The sequence below is a fragment of the Xiphophorus couchianus genome, chromosome 15 (assembly GCF_001444195.1).
Source record: "Xiphophorus couchianus chromosome 15, X_couchianus-1.0, whole genome shotgun sequence".
Lineage (NCBI taxonomy): Eukaryota > Metazoa > Chordata > Actinopteri > Cyprinodontiformes > Poeciliidae > Xiphophorus > Xiphophorus couchianus.
The window spans coordinates 6,701,613-6,717,660 of NC_040242.1; the positions used below are offsets into that span (position 1 = coordinate 6,701,613).

At 36.0% G+C, this 16,048-nt stretch overlaps 1 protein-coding gene across 1 annotated transcript in view; it reads right to left on the bottom strand.

Annotated features, from left to right (window-relative positions):
• Window positions 1-16,048, bottom strand: part of rngtt (RNA guanylyltransferase and 5'-phosphatase) — an 87,393-nt gene that overhangs the window by 23,962 nt on the left and 47,383 nt on the right. Inside the window, exon 12 of the mRNA XM_028040626.1 lies at window positions 10,444-10,512. Coding sequence (XP_027896427.1) covers window positions 10,444-10,512 — 69 coding nt within the window. The remainder of the gene's footprint in view (window positions 1-10,443; window positions 10,513-16,048) is intronic.

Consider the following 16,048-nt stretch of genomic DNA (forward strand, 5'->3'; position numbering starts at 1 on the left):
CAAATATTATCATCTTCCAAAAATAATTGCATGAATAATTTTTTGCCAACAGTCGTTTTGGCAAAAATATCACCACCTCTTTCTTCACAAAAATGCTTTTGGCAAAATAAAAACTATATATTTTAGGAAAGTGACAATATGAAATTTGTTTAATACTTAATGTAAGAATAACAAACCGTAGTGATAGTCAAAGATTTTTAAAAATGTATTCTTAAAGGGGTTCAAAAACAAAGAAGTTACAAGAAATGTAATGCAGTTTGATTTTAGTTAGTTTTACAATAATGTTGAGGTACACATACTGAAAGACCAAACACACCATTGGTCCCATGAACTATTACTTATCTGATTGGCTGTCCTAACTGTGTTTATATACTTCAAATAACATACCAGGCTACAATATTTCTTCAACCTTTTTCCAGCTCTATTGAAATAAGAAATATGGAAATAAAAGTGCATCAATGAACTGACAATTTATGTCAGTCTATTGTCATAGTAAAAGCTTTCACAGAATCTAGCTTTAGGTGATAGTAGGTGGCACAGGAGCTCTTACTGTGCTAGAATAAAAAACGACTCCAGCCAAGCTCTTTAAAACCTTTTTTATTTGGATCAAGATAAATATTGGATTTACAGCAATAAAAATATCACATAGTATTTTGATTCAAAAAGTGATATCTATAGAAAACAAAATCGAAATTCATCCAAGACGACACCATAGAGAACATCCCTGCACTACCTACACAAATGCTAATGGCCCAGCACTGCTCATCAAGGAAAGAGTATGACTGAAAAGCTGCAGCAGGGGCATCATCAGAGGAGCCATAGCTGAACAGCAGTGCTATAAAGGTGGAATCGCTTGTGCAATTTGTGCAAAAAAAAAAAAAAGATGAATAAATAAACATATAAAAACAACAGGGGTGTTTTCAAGACCTAAGGCTCTGCAAAAATGTTAAGAGTTACAACCTCAGCTTGGATTGCGTCTGACCAATGGGTAGTCTGCAGTTTTTTTTTGTTGTTTTTTTGCATCACTATCCAACATCAACTCACCTGAGCTGCAACCCTGGCTTTGCAGGTGATAAAAAGCCAGGTAAAAGAGACAAATGAGAACACAAGGAGGGACAAGATCATAAACTATGCTACAAGTTATCAAATATCCTCCCAACAGTGATGTGAATTTCTTTTTAAAGTTGAGAAATGGAGGGGTGTAATTGATCTAACACAATCAATGTTTTCTCAGGAGGAAATTTAGCTTTTATTGATTTAAAAAGAGACATGAAGTAAACAAAAAGCTGGAGAATATCCACATCTGCTTTTTGCTCTGCAGTATATTCAGTGCAGATTAAAATGTCAGAAGGCAATTTTTAGGAAAATGCAAGTACCAGTAATGTTCTTACTGGGAGACAAATTTGCAATCTTTAAAGTGGTCTCATTTAATACATTTTGAAAATAAACAGTATCTGTGAAGAATCTTACACATAATCTGAGTGATATGTCATTCTTCAGATCATCTAATGCAGCGGTCCCCAACCTTTTTAGTCGGACAGACAGGATTAACAATGAGGTCACCAGAGGTACAGCACAGGTGAAACGACTGGGAGGTAAAGTTAGACAGGCCAGTCTGAGATGGCTTGGACCTGTGCAGATGAGGGGCGCTGAGATTGGTAGAAGTATGCTAGAATGAGGACAGAGGATACAGAAGACAGACTTAGATGGAGGAGGACTTTTCCCTAAAAAGGTTTTTCTTTTTCCCTAAAAAGGAAAAAGAAAAAAAGAAAAAGGAAAAGAGGAGTTCAAACAATCATTAGCTAAATTTAACAGTAAGGCAGAGTCTCCTGCCATGTCAGGAACCAAGCATTTAACATGCAATGATGAGTTAATTTTCACTGGTGTAGATAGTGTGTCTGCATGGCATTACATAAATGACGCAAAGCTATTTTAGGGATATTGCAACAACATTTGAGTAGAAGTGGCACATCTCAGAGGTATCTTTATGGTGTTTTATAATACATTTTCATTTATACAAAGACTAAAATAACTAGTCTTGTAATATTACCAGGATATTACAAGACTAGTTATATTCAGAGAGCATGTTTGTTCTTTCTCTGAAACAGCTGCACTGTTTTTGCAAGCCCTTCTTAAGGTCAAAATAAATAATACCCTCAACAAAGTACAGATGCATGTTAAATATTGAGCTTTTCATTCACTGTTAGGAATAATTAGCATTTTCTGAGAAATTCAGACAAAGAAGAAGTCTATTAAACCAAATCAATGAAGAAACTCACAGCTATAGAAAGCTTATTTCATTCAGGCAACATCTGAAACCATAATCCATAAATATTAGATGGCATGATTGATGAAAAAAGCTAATGCACACAAAAACGTTCCCTATTACACTATTAAGCAATTTTAATCGACAAAAGATTCATAGAATTGCTGATTACATAGGAGCAAAACAAGTTTTCCAGAGGGCTTAATGCAAGTCCTTTGATTGAAATATTTTTTTAAAGCCTTATTTCAATAGCAGCTTGTGCTGCAGGGCAGACTTAATGTTCAAGAGGGCTGTGGATTACACACAAAAGGCAGCAAAAGTCCAATAAATCTGTTCCTAGGAGACGAGCAGTCCCTCAGTTTCAGCCCAAACGTTGTATAGGGTTTATTTAAGAAACCCACTGGCACCAGGGGGGCCTTTGAGCCAAGGTTCTGGTGCACCCTGGTGCAGCAGAACAGATATATCTTGTGATAAACAAGTAAGAGAAAATGGGGAAAAAGAAAACCTAATGAGTAAACCATGAGGTAAGGCAGGTGTTAGAGATACCTAAGCCAAGAGAAATGCGCATTAACCTAGTGATGTGGTCACCTACATAAAAAAACAACTGAATTTGTCAAATAATCTAATCACCAGCAGCAAACATATCACAGCTTGGATGCTTACTGAGATTTTCTATTGCACAGTTTAAATGATCTGCCAAAAACAAGAAAGCAAACATTCTTCTTTCAAGTCTTTACACTGAGATTACCATCTGGACAGTTCTTAGAAGCGGTTTCGTCATCTGCAGCAATGGTTGTCTTATCAATTCAGAACTTATTCAATGCTGCTGAAACAAAGAAAACACATTTCAAGGACACCATGTGTTTGGCGAGATAGCATCCAGCAACTGCTGCTGTGGAGGTAACCTTTGTACCCATATTAATGGACATTCATTTCAACAACCCCCTGCTGAGATTAACCTCGAGACCAGCCTAAATCCCATTCACAACAGAAAAGATTAACACCACACAAGTGTAAGGATTAAGAGGAACAAAAATCAAAGACTTGAGGCTCTACATATTATTGACTGCCAATGGTGAAAGTGATTAAAAACACAATAGCAAACTGTTGTATTAGAGTTGAAATGAGGTAAACAAATGCTTAGAATGAATGACTTTATAGAATAGTGGGTCATACATTTAGAAGAATATACATTTATAAGAATCGGCGCCCTGTCTTTTGTTTCCTCTTTATTCTAATATAGTAATTTTTCAATAAATTTGCTGGTTCTTTTACAGAGCACGCATTACTGTGCATCACTTTGTCTATTTGCCCTGATGACTTTTTTTTTTCTTAATCTCAGTCAATATATCTCAGGTAGAAGGACCAAGGGTTGGAAAAGTTTACTCAATTCTTGAAACATATTCCTGGGATGCACCGTATGGATTCAATGCCCTTGAAATTGTACAGTTTACCAAATCTTCAAGAGTCCACCACAATCATGATTTTGCAACATTAAGAGTGCAGTTTAATATATTATAAACAGTAATTTAGTCACAAACGTGTAGTTTTCAAATTTACTTAGGAAGAACCAAATATCAACAAAATTATGTTTTCAGAGAAAAACATACAGTAAATCATTTCCTTGTAGTGAAAGAGAGAATGTTGGTTAAAAAACTTCTTCCTTTAAAATGATCAAGCTTATCAATTAAGCAAACTAGGAATCACCAAAAATTATTATACAATTATCAAAGGTAAGTGCCAGAATTATAATCATCTGTAAACATAAAATGATTAAACATTGTTACAAAACGAGGGAAAGCTGGTACATAAATGGAGACTACCAAATGAAATTAGAATAATCTAGGATTTATTTGTCATGCAAAATTAAACATGTTGCCCTCCATCAAGCCTCAGCATCAAATATTTCTCCAAATTCTTTCTCTGTTTATCAGGGTTACAGACTTTTCTGGAAACATTTAATCAAAATAACTATCCTTCTATTCAACTTAATATGTAAGACCATCCTCAAAGCTTCAGTACATAGAAATATTTTAATCAATGAGGGCAAATTTAGCTTTAAAAATATTTGATTACATAAGCTGTTTTTTTCAGAAATCTCAAAGTGCTATTTTCTGTACTCTACCATGGAAATGTGTAACCATCTGAATCATGTAATGCTCCTTGGCTTCGTTGCATATTCTCATCAGTACTCGTTTTTTGTGTGTCCTCTAGGGTACAAGTGCCTAATTTTTTGCATCTTTTTTTAATTTATTTGTTTTTATAAATTTTCAGAGCTTTATGTAAACATCAACAAAAGTAAACAAAAACAACTCACCCCAAAACAACAAGGAACACTGCAGTGTCTACATAAAAACATACATACTGCCTAAATACACAAAACACAGACATTATAAGTTCCCAAACTGTCAAAGGGCTATTTTGTGGATCTTAATGAAATGCCTTGGATTACTTGAGTCTTATTTATTAGTATTTTGCAATGATTAAACTGTAAGTTACAATATACAGTATCATTACAGCATAACAGTTTCAGTTCTTTTGAACAATAAATACAACTAAATTCAACTATGAACCCCAAGAAAGCAGTCTAAAGGTAAATTATAGAACATTATTTTAGTACTGAAAATGTTATGGTTTGTTTCACATGTACTAAGTACAAATATTATCTGTAAAATTGCTTAGCACCTAATGTTTGATAATGTACTGTATAAGCTATTCACATTTTAAATGTACTCTGAATAAAGCTCAAATTGACATAAAAACATTCTTTACTGGTAACATTTACAACAGGTATGATGACAGAAATGCATATTGGCTTCTGTGTGGGTGGTCACTTCCCGCTGGGTGACACTTGTGTGAAAATGAGACAGTACTAAAGCATGGAAGCCAATGTGTCTTTGTAGTAGACTGATTAAACTGAACAAATGAAAGCAGCGGACATCATATCTTACAAAAGAGGCCAACTCTGTAGAGCTCTGGAATCCCCCACAGGAGAATGTGCTGCCAAATGCTGAACATCAAATGCTCACACTAGGGGGTGGAACTAAGAGCTCCCTAAAAACCAATATTCTAGCTTCTACTGCTCTGAATGATTCAAAAACCACTTATTTACATAAGGTGGCATATCAAGGCAATTTCTTTCAACAATGAGTGTTTTACAAAGGATTAAACCCTCATATGCAAACACTGGTGATTTGATTAAAGCACGAATGGTGCTATGATATGTAGATAGAATGGTGTGTAGATGTGATGCAGGCATTTATTTAAATAAATTAAACTGCGCATGGGTATCCTCATGGACCCACTGACTTGCATGTAAGCACTTTGGGGGAACTTCTGTCCATCCAATCACTGAATGGGCAGGAGAAATCTGGTTCTGTTAAAAATAAAAAGTCTAAGTCCAGAGCTAAACCAAACTGAAGTGCTGAGGTTGGCCCCTACGAGAGCCTGAGGAGGACTGAAATGAAAGAATTATAGTTATAATGAAGATTGAGCCCAAATTATCTCTACATGTTTCATAAAGTCATGCAGAAAATAATTCAAGTTCCTGCTAATAGAGATGGTTTGATGAGCTACCACCTTTATAAGTTTAAGAACTAAAAACTACTAGAGAATTGTCATAGTTTCAATATTTAAATTGAAACAATTTAAATATTAAATATTTCTTTTTTCCATGACTGTATTTTACAGGTAGAGGTCTATTCAAAATCATTATTCCTTCAGGGTTTTCAGGTCCAGATCCAACCATCTGTGTTTTTTGTGGTTTGCATGAAACTTTATAATGATGACGATTTAATCACAAATCATTGTGATTATAAACTTCTGAGTGAGGAGTCTGAACAATGGCCAAATAGCACTAATTTCTCAGATGAAGAGAGAAACAGCCACAGCCTTGCAGTGAGATAGAAGGACTTCCGTCCAATTCAAAGTTGAGAATTATATCAGGGGAATGATAAAAGGCACCTGACAGCAAAATTGACTTGTCTGAACAACGGCTTGTCTATGCAATCAGATTTCTCATCGACAGAATGTCTGCCTTGTTGCCCTTGCCTGTTCCGTTCCTGTTTGATGAATAGCAATCATTTCAGGTCGCTGAAACAAAGCTGCCACAGCTAATCCGAAAACACTGTTTGACAGCAAATTCTTAATCCCCAACTGGGATGCTGATGATGATGTTGCCATTTTAACTGCAGGTTCAGTAAATGCTCAGACACATACATTCTTACACTTAACAGCTTGGCACTCTTTAGAGAGCCCTGTCTCTGGGTCTATTAGTTATGATCTATAAAATTCAGAGAGGTTACAGAGGACAACACAACCTCACATCAGAGGCAACAAACAACATGGTACTGCTCTAAATCTAATACTGCTTTCTACCCAGGATTATAAACAATTTGAACATTCTGTAGACTCTCCAAAACATTTTCTCTTAGACATAATGCCAAACAATTTGCAGCTAAATTAGACACTCATAATCTTACGCTTTTAGAATGTAATCAACTGTGGAAGTAACAGAACCAAATCTAATTGGCTTTCTTCATGTGGGGGAACGGACACAACAAACTATTCAAAACACAGCAGTAGAAAGAGGGAAAACCTTATAGTTTACCAAACTGACAACAGAGCATCAGCAGTTGCAGAACTGAGATGTTTATATTGAGCCTGACTATGGCATTAGTTAAAGAGCTTGAGGAGAGGCAAACGCAGATGGTCTCTCTGTTAAAGTGGACAGAAAATGCAGATGGGTAAGCAAGCTTTGGCTGACTTTCATTGCACGGCTCTCCCGAGAACTGTTGCTACCTCGCTGTGAAACCCAAAATGACAGCAATAATTACCCACTAAATCTATGAAAACCAAATAAAACTCACAAAGTTGAGTTGTAAAATAAGTAAAATGACTAGATTGGACTGAAATTTCAACAAGTACAGCCACAGAATGTGAAAAGAAACATAAGCATTTTCTGGATCTGAAATGAATCCCTAATAACGTCTTTAAAAATTACAGACATTATTATATGTTCTCTGTCTTTTTGCATATCTGAGCTCAGGTTGTGAAAGCAACAGGTCCAGGAGGAAACCCCAGCGACACGCTCCAGTTCATGGGGGAACCTTTCCCAGGTGAGATATATAATCCCTCCAGTGAGTTCTGAGTTTTTCCCTGGGTCTAGTCCCAGTGGGATGTGCTTGGAAAATCTCTAAAAGAAGGAGAGAGGTTTGCTTTTTGTCTAAGCTTTTTCTTCACCACAACAGAATGGAGCATATTCCACATTATTGCAGATGAAAATCCAATCCATCTGTCAAGCTCCCGTTTTATCCCATCTCTTGTGAAGACAACACCAAGATATTTAAACTCCTCTTCTTGAGGCAGAGACTAACCCTGAACCAAGAGGGTGCAGTCCACCTTTTCACATTGGAGAACCATGGTCTTAGACTTATATATTTGATTTTTTTTATAATCTAATGTGACCCAAGTCTGCAGTGAAAAGGACTATATACAGAAACCTCAGGAAGGTGTGAGGTTCTTGTAGGTTAGTTCACAATGGAGACAAACCTGTGAATGTAGCTTTAAGCAAAGATTGCTTGTGTGACATTCATAAAAAAAGAAATCAGCCAAGATATCACTTTGATGAGAAATATTGTGCCGTAATTACATTATGAAATCTTGGGCGGTGGCCCACAAAATCTTATTAAGCTCCTATTAGTAGATCATACTTTCTATGGCTATTAATCTGAATTTCAAATATCTAAACAAGAAACCCCTTCCGGCAATAGTTTAAGGTCTTTTATTCCTATCTATCCTTTTTACAGTTATGTATGATTTAAGATGCAACTTGCTTGCTTTGCATTTTTTAAATAACTATTAATACATTTCAAAAAGCTATGCTTATGAGTGAACAGTCTCCATATGGTACAAGTTGCAGAGAAGCTTTAATTGCTTGTTTGATTGCTACTTAATCCTTTCCATGGCACGTAACAGCAGGAAGTAAAAGTGCAGTGGTAATCATCATGCTATGATCTAATGATGATCTGATACAAGGGGAAAACCAGGGAGGCAAATAAGGGCAGTAATTTAAAAAAAAAATGTTAAAGAGCATCTGTTGAATTTCAATCAAAAGAACTGGTTGAAATTCCCTAAATGTGCTAAAGTCCTATAGATTATAAAATTTTCACCAAGGAGATGTTCGACATTCCATCGGTTAGAGAAGCAGTAGTCCAGGCTCCGAATACATTGCTCCAGTTATTCATACAGTATGGGTTGCTTAATTGGAAATCTACTGGATTTGATTCATACAAGACATTTCTTGTCCTAGTTTCATTGTTTATGACCAACTCAAATGTAAGCTAGGCTTATATTACAATAAAGACGTTTTTCCAGGAGACACTTTCTCAATACTGTGAAAACATAGTAACCGTATGTATACTTTTATATACTTATACTTCATAATAGAAACCCAGACTGCATTTCTGATCTTCTTAAACCCTATATACCACTCAGACCTTTAAGATCATCAGAATCAAACCTACTAACTATTCGGAGAGTCAGAACTAAACATGGCAAAGCAGCTTTTAGTTTTTATGCTCCAATACTCTGGAATAAGCTTCCTGCTCATTGTAAGACTGCCCCTACCTTGAGTTTATTTAAAACATGGTTAAAAACCTACTTATTTGACATAGCCTATTCTTAATTTTTTTTAAATTCTATTCATTCATTATATTCAAAATTTCAATGTTAATTTCATTTATTTTTAATCCACTTGTTTTTTTTTTTATGTTTCTAATTTTCTTGTACAAGCACTTTGAATTGTATTTGGCTGAAAGGTGCTATATAAATAAAGTTGCCTTGCCTATACTTTTGTACATGCTCTGATATACTATTTTTCTATTCTGTTTATGTCCTTATAGTATTTTGTCAAGGCTCTTTTTCTATCAATGCAGGAAAAAAAAATATTTCATGATGTAGCATTAAGTAAAGTTTTTCTAACTGGTTGAACTGGTAGGCTGAATATTACATCCTGATGCAAATAGCTTTGCTTCCTTCATAGTTCATGAATGCAACATGCACCATAACTACAACTATGAACACCTAACAGGTGATTATTGGACTATAAATGGATAGTTTAATCAGAAGCCTGGACTGAATCAAAGATTTTAAAAGCTTTGCCATGAAAACGTGCTTGAAGTCTTAACCATTGTGCAATTGCTAAGGTAGTCTGAAGGTGTAGTTGTGGATAGGATGGTATCTACTTCGGGAACCCCTGGTCTCATCAATGCTTATTAGTATATAATTATATTATATATTATATTAATGGTTTTAAACCAATACCTTTTGCAAACAATGGAGTGGTTGGCTTCCTACTGTGAAGGAGTTGGGTCAGCTTATCTAAGCTTGAGCATATTATGAATGGATGTCTGCATGTATTTATAAATAGATGGATGGATGGGTCTTATGAATGGCAACATAGGAAGAAGCCATAAAGACTTCACAAGGCTTTGGTACTTTGACAAATATATCAAAGACAATTAATTAAGAGTTCAGAAAATTATGTCAGCTTATAAAAGAGATTTACATGCTTTCTCACTTATAAAGTGTCATAATTAAACTACCGTAGATTGAAGCAAATGACCAAGTAAATTAAACTTTACTGCAGCATTCAAAGTATAGAAGAGACAATATAGAGCTGATTAACATCAAGCTAAAACTATAAAACTCAGAAGGTGAAGCAGAGGATAATATGGAAAAAACTCACTTCAGCTCCTTCTTTCACCAATGTTATGCAGATTTATTCATGTGTTGCATAAAGAAATATAGGCCCCTGGGTCCATTGCAGTGGAAGAACAGTGCAATAGCATTACTGTCAGGAGATAAAAGTGATTTTCTGCTGTTCTAAAACAAAGTAAATCAGAATTTCCGTCAAGGCCACTTCCATCGTAACACAAACCTCCATATATCTGATTTAATGTCTCACATAGAGCTCCGTGTATGTGAAGGTAGTAAGAGTGTGGTTTTACTCTGCAATGACATAGGGACAAGCCCTGGTGCAGAAAGTGACAAATAGCTGCTGGTAATGACAAGCTGTCTAATGCTCATGTAGAAGCCCGAAGTGAGAAAAATCAGCAGAAGACATTCAACTTGTGTGTTGACAAATGACAAGCTGCCAAAAATGGATGGTGACTTACCCCACATGGCTGGAAGATGAGTCCATCGACTTCATGGCTGACTTGGGAAGTGAAGCTGCCTTCGAGGAGCTGAAAAAAAGAGCACATAGTTTCTGTTAAGGAAAACTGACAGACACAGATGGTAGCTGAAAGTTTTAGGTTGAAACAGATTAAATCAGATTATTTTATAAACTCAGTTTCAGCCAAAAAGCCTGGCAACAACCTTGGACATAAACCAAAATAAGTAAGCTTTAAGAAAACCAGAAGGCTTACACTTCTAAGCACAAACATGATACCATCTTTTAATCCGTATAGTTCTGAATCTAAGCCCTTATCTGTTGTCCGATGACACATGACGGAGAGATCCAAATCTGTAACCCGACAGACCAGGTTGAGGACATGAAAAGAGCAAATCATTAAGCTCCTGATGACTGGACCAGACAGATTTCACCACATGCATTAACATCAACCTAGACAACTGAGTCACAAAAATCACACAGCAGCATGCCTGACAAACCCAGGGGAAACAGCAGAGGTGTATAGTAACAAGATGTTTTCTTTACTATAAAAAAAACATCAACTACTGATCTAACTGTAGCGAGGATATCAAATATTTAAAATCGATGCATTTGTTCCAACTTCAGTGGCATGAAGTAATGGAGGAAGTTTACTCCATGTTTATAATAATTGCTTGTTTAAGTTTAGAAAAAAGAAAATGTTCCCATAAATTACTATACTTACCTGGTGGCTATATGGGTAAAACCTAAAAGATTGCAATATTTTGTTGGATATCTATCATGTCAATAATATATTTTGCCTGTAGGATAAACTTTTAGTACCTTAAATGCCCTTATTTCATGTATGTTTTTGGCAGAGATGCTTGAGCTTACAAAGTGTGGTGGAAACAAAGACAGAAAAATAGACTTGAAAATGTGGATTGATTATAGTTGATGTCGTCATTGCAATACTGTCTACTGTAATCTCTTCCCCATCAAGAAATGAAGGATATCTAATCAACAGCTTTCTGTATGTTTTGTGTATATAGCCATAGAACTGGTTTACCTCTTGAGTTTTGTAGTCTGTCATTGCCTAAATTATCAATAGGTAAGAGGTAGAAGGCTTAAACAAAAACAAAAGTAAAGAAATTACAGATCAGACTGTCATTTTGGTGAACACAGCATTTTCATTTTGTTCTTAGTATGCAACAATAATCCCATGTGACAAACTCAGGTTTGAGCCAATGATCCACTGAGGGTGATAAGCAAAATGGGGAGAAAAACTCCAGGGGGTTTTGTGCTGCAGTGCAGCTCATATTGACAACAATCACTTTACTACACCAGAGACACTTAATATTCATTGGTTCTTGCCCTAAAACAACACAGAACAGTTTTACATCAATGCAATGAAAACCTTATCGTTCACTGGCATAATGACTGGTTGGGTGACCGCACAGTCTATTTCTACACTTTGACCCATTCAGGCTGACATCTGAGGCTAAATAGAACATTAACTTTAAAGTCGTATTATGTTTATGATTGCTTGAGTGCGAAAGTGCAGAAATGATTTTAAACAATTCTATATTTTCAATAAAGATAAAATGGTTGCCAAGAGGGTGAAAAAAATAACAGAAAACATATCCTTGACTTTGTCTGCATGTAAGGTGATGTTTAACTGGTAAACCTCAACATAACCACATATCTACAGTGGGCAGCTCATACAGACAGAAAGATCACATTTGTTTGTGTATCTTTATGTGTTTAAGAGCTATAAGGAATTGGATAATAATAGGCTGAATCTGTTTACTGACAAACTGGTGACTCAGAAATATGCACTGTCTCACATAATGGGTTCGCATTACTTATGATGCCTTACCAACAACATTGTATAATTATTGCATTTACAGCTTATTTTGTTGACCTTAAATCAAAGTAGGTGTAATGGTTGATAGCAGGATTATCCTCAGTAGGCTTATAAAAAGTAAAAAAAAACAATCTTTGTTGGAAAAATAAGTATTTCTGTAATGCAGATATGCAAATCCTGACAATGAGTCAGATAAGCTTCATTTAGTTTTTTCAACTTAATTTCAATGTTCTAAAGCAGGGGTGTCAAACTCCAGTCCTCAAGGACCGGTGTCCTGCATCTTTTAGATGTGCCTCTGCTGCACCACACCTGAATAGAATAATTAGGTCATTAACAAGGCTCTGAAGAATTAATCTACACAAGATTAGATTAGTTAATTACACAAGGAGGAGGTAATTAAGCCATTTTATTCCAGTGTTTTGTACCTGTGGCATATCTAAAAACTGCAGGACACCGGTCCTTGGGGACTGGAGTTTGACACCTGTGTTCTAAAGGTACATGAGCATTTTTGGCATCCATATTGCAATCAATATTAAATTTGTTTTGTAATATATACCAAAGCACACCAAGCTTATGATTTGAATTTCCTTTTTCATAACTCTTTGGCGATGCAAATTTCTATTAAGATTTACAAAGACTCCAATGTAAGCTACTGTAACCAGTAGTCGAGAATTCTTGAACTGCAAAGCTGGCAATAGGTGCATCACATCACTGAAAAATATGTTAATTTTTTTCCTCATCGAGGAATTTATTCCATTAAACCACAGGATGAACTCCCATTTCCACATTTTATTGCTAACAACCATTTTTCAGCAAATATGCTCAAGGAAACCAAATGAAGTCATTAGCCTTATGAGGAAAGAATACATCAAGCTAAAAGCAACAGAAAAATACTCTCCCCAATGCATCTGCAAAAAAAGGAGAGCAGCATCAGTACTCTCAAGAACGATGAATGAGTCACAGCAGATCACACAAAGCTTGACAACCGTGCTGACATGGAGAAGGCAGATAGCCAGACTAAAAAGAAATGATGCTTTTATGAGAGAACGGCATGTAGGCGGTAAGATCTGGGAGTTCCATTTCAGTTCTCCTGCCATCTTAGCACACCCACCCACCATCCTCAATGAGCACAGTAAACCAGGGCTGGAGAGATGAGCAAGAAAGACAGATTTCCACTCACACATCCTCCTACAGTAAGGAAGTTCCTTGGGGGAAGGGGCTGGTGGGGACAGAGATCCAGATTTCATGGAAAACCTCTTTTGGAAAAAAGAACACAAAGCCAAGACTATAACAGCGGGGTTGTGTAGGAGGAGATGAACAGCAAAGCCTCATTAAGAGATCAAGATTTCATTGTAGACTCGAGGGCAGAGACGGGACAACAGAAATCCCTTGAGAGACAAAAATTAATTCCTAATATGCAAGCAGTCACCCTATTTCTTTGTAAGGTGTTGGAGTGATTGAGGTCAACACACTTCCCTCTTCAAGGTCTCATGTTTGCAATCATTTCACAGCAGGACACAATGACGCATGATAGCTAAATTGCTCATTGCCTTGTGGGATGCACTTAACATTAAGTATCTCATTCATGTTCATTCATATTTCTATGTAACCTTTTTATGCTGAGCCTTTTTCAAAAGGAACAACTGCTACAATCCCATTGCTACGATTAATCTTTATCTTGTTTGAGATTTAGCTCGCATTTACTAAATTGTGCAGAAAAGAAGAAATTATTTTGCTGGTTCTAAGACAGAAATAAAAGAATCAATCTCAGCTCACATCCTGTCAGCTTGAGAGCAGTTAGATTAGCTCTCTGTTTCCATTTTGCTCTTGGTCCCAAAGCTTTCTATCATTTTCATTGATTAAGTTTTTTTCCCCCATTGATTGGGATACTAGGTTCTGCCGTATGATATTACCCACTTTTGTTTCCGACAGTTCAGGTTAAAGCTTTTGAAATACCAATAATTTATCTTGAAAAGCCAACCTTTCAAGAAAACTTGGGTTTTCTGTCTTGAGATTAGTCTTGGCGGAGTTTTGGAATTTTCATTTGTTGCTTTCTGATTACATTACCAAGGTAGAGCAGAATGGCAGAGCAAGTGAAAAACTTGGCCTTTTTGCAGTAGAAAAAGGTTCTTTGTTGTCTTTCCATTGATTAGCTCCTTCCAAAGTGTTATCACTGCTTCAGCTTTTGTTTACATCCGGATCTACTGTGTCTGGCTTCTTCTGGTGCAGAATTATGATGCATGTCTCACGTCAATTTTGTAAAAGTTGGATAAAATATGACATGACCATTCTGACTACAGACCCAAATATGAAAGTGGCACAAATTGGATTTTTTGGGCAGCGAAAAGTTTAGAATGGAGGCACTTAGACTTGGATAAAAAAGGTCAGATATTAGCTGAAAAAAAAGAAAACGGAATGCATCACATTTGCCTGCTGTATAAATGCATCCTTAGTCAAGTGGCAATGTTGTGTAGTGTGTCTAAAAGGAATCCTCTACACTTGATCGCCTTCACTTACTGTTTTGACTCCAACATTACTTGACTTGTGCTGCCAACACTTATAACCTCTCTATCTGTTACCAAGATGCCAGCTCCTTGCACAGCAAACCACTTATGTAGCCATCAGAGGTCTATGTCTTGACTTTTTCTTTGGGGCACTTTTTAAAAAAAAATCCATTTATATAGCTCAACAACCCTAAAACCATAGTATTAGCAATTATCAATCGTGTTCTCTGTTGAGATTCAAGTGAACACTACTTTACTAATGTTTGTAAGGTATTTTGTTAAAGTGGGTGGTTGTGTTTATGGGAATAATTTCAAAAGGAGACAAAAAGAGGTAGTACTTTGTCTTTTTCACGAAGACTCCTTGCATCAAAAAACACAAAATAAGGTGAACTGAATTCACTGAGTAAAATATCATTGCAAATGTAATCAGGTAATCAAACACTGTGTGACAATCATGCAAAAAGCAGTGCATGGGGTCTGGCAAAATTATTTTAAAAAATCTGTTCGTGAATATACTGCTGTGAATATGTGCCTTACAGTGAAATAACAGAAGATGCACAACATAAATGAATGGAAACTATAATTAAATGATCATTTTAAACGGTTTGCAGACTTAAAGAGTTTAAATAAATTTACAAGAATTTAAAAATCTTTAAATGATTGATAGCAGGACTGCTATCACAAATAATCAAGGGCTGTCAGAAAAAAAAGAAAACTCTAAAAGATTGATATTTTTCTTGGTGTCATGTACAAATACATGCAGTTAAACTTGCTCAGTATGTGAAACTAGTTTAATAAAGCCTCACGTACCTTTGCTGCTGACGTGCCTTTTACTGTCTGGATCAAAGAGTTGAATGAAAGAAAAACTGAACAACCTTCTTCCTTGCAAAACTTTTCCGTCTGGCTTTCTACTTCCACTTTGGAAACACTCAGCATGGTGAACAACCCTCAGATAATAGTTATTCTGAAACCTCAACTTATCTGCACTCTTAGGACTATTATACACCAAGCCAACGTCAAGGACCAGCTGAGACGGCAATCATACCCTGTTGTGTCTCCTCATGTTGCTAGTGTCTGAGGAAGAAATAAAAAGCTTGAACTTCCCTCGAAGGTAAAATCCAACTAAAAGGCCCATTGTATAATCAATAGCTGAGTCAGTTTATTTAATTTTATACTGCATACTTAGTTAGTGAGCCATATATTATTTCATAACTATAAAAAGGTGAAACAGTCAGTGGTGTATGAATGCAAAGATTATTCTG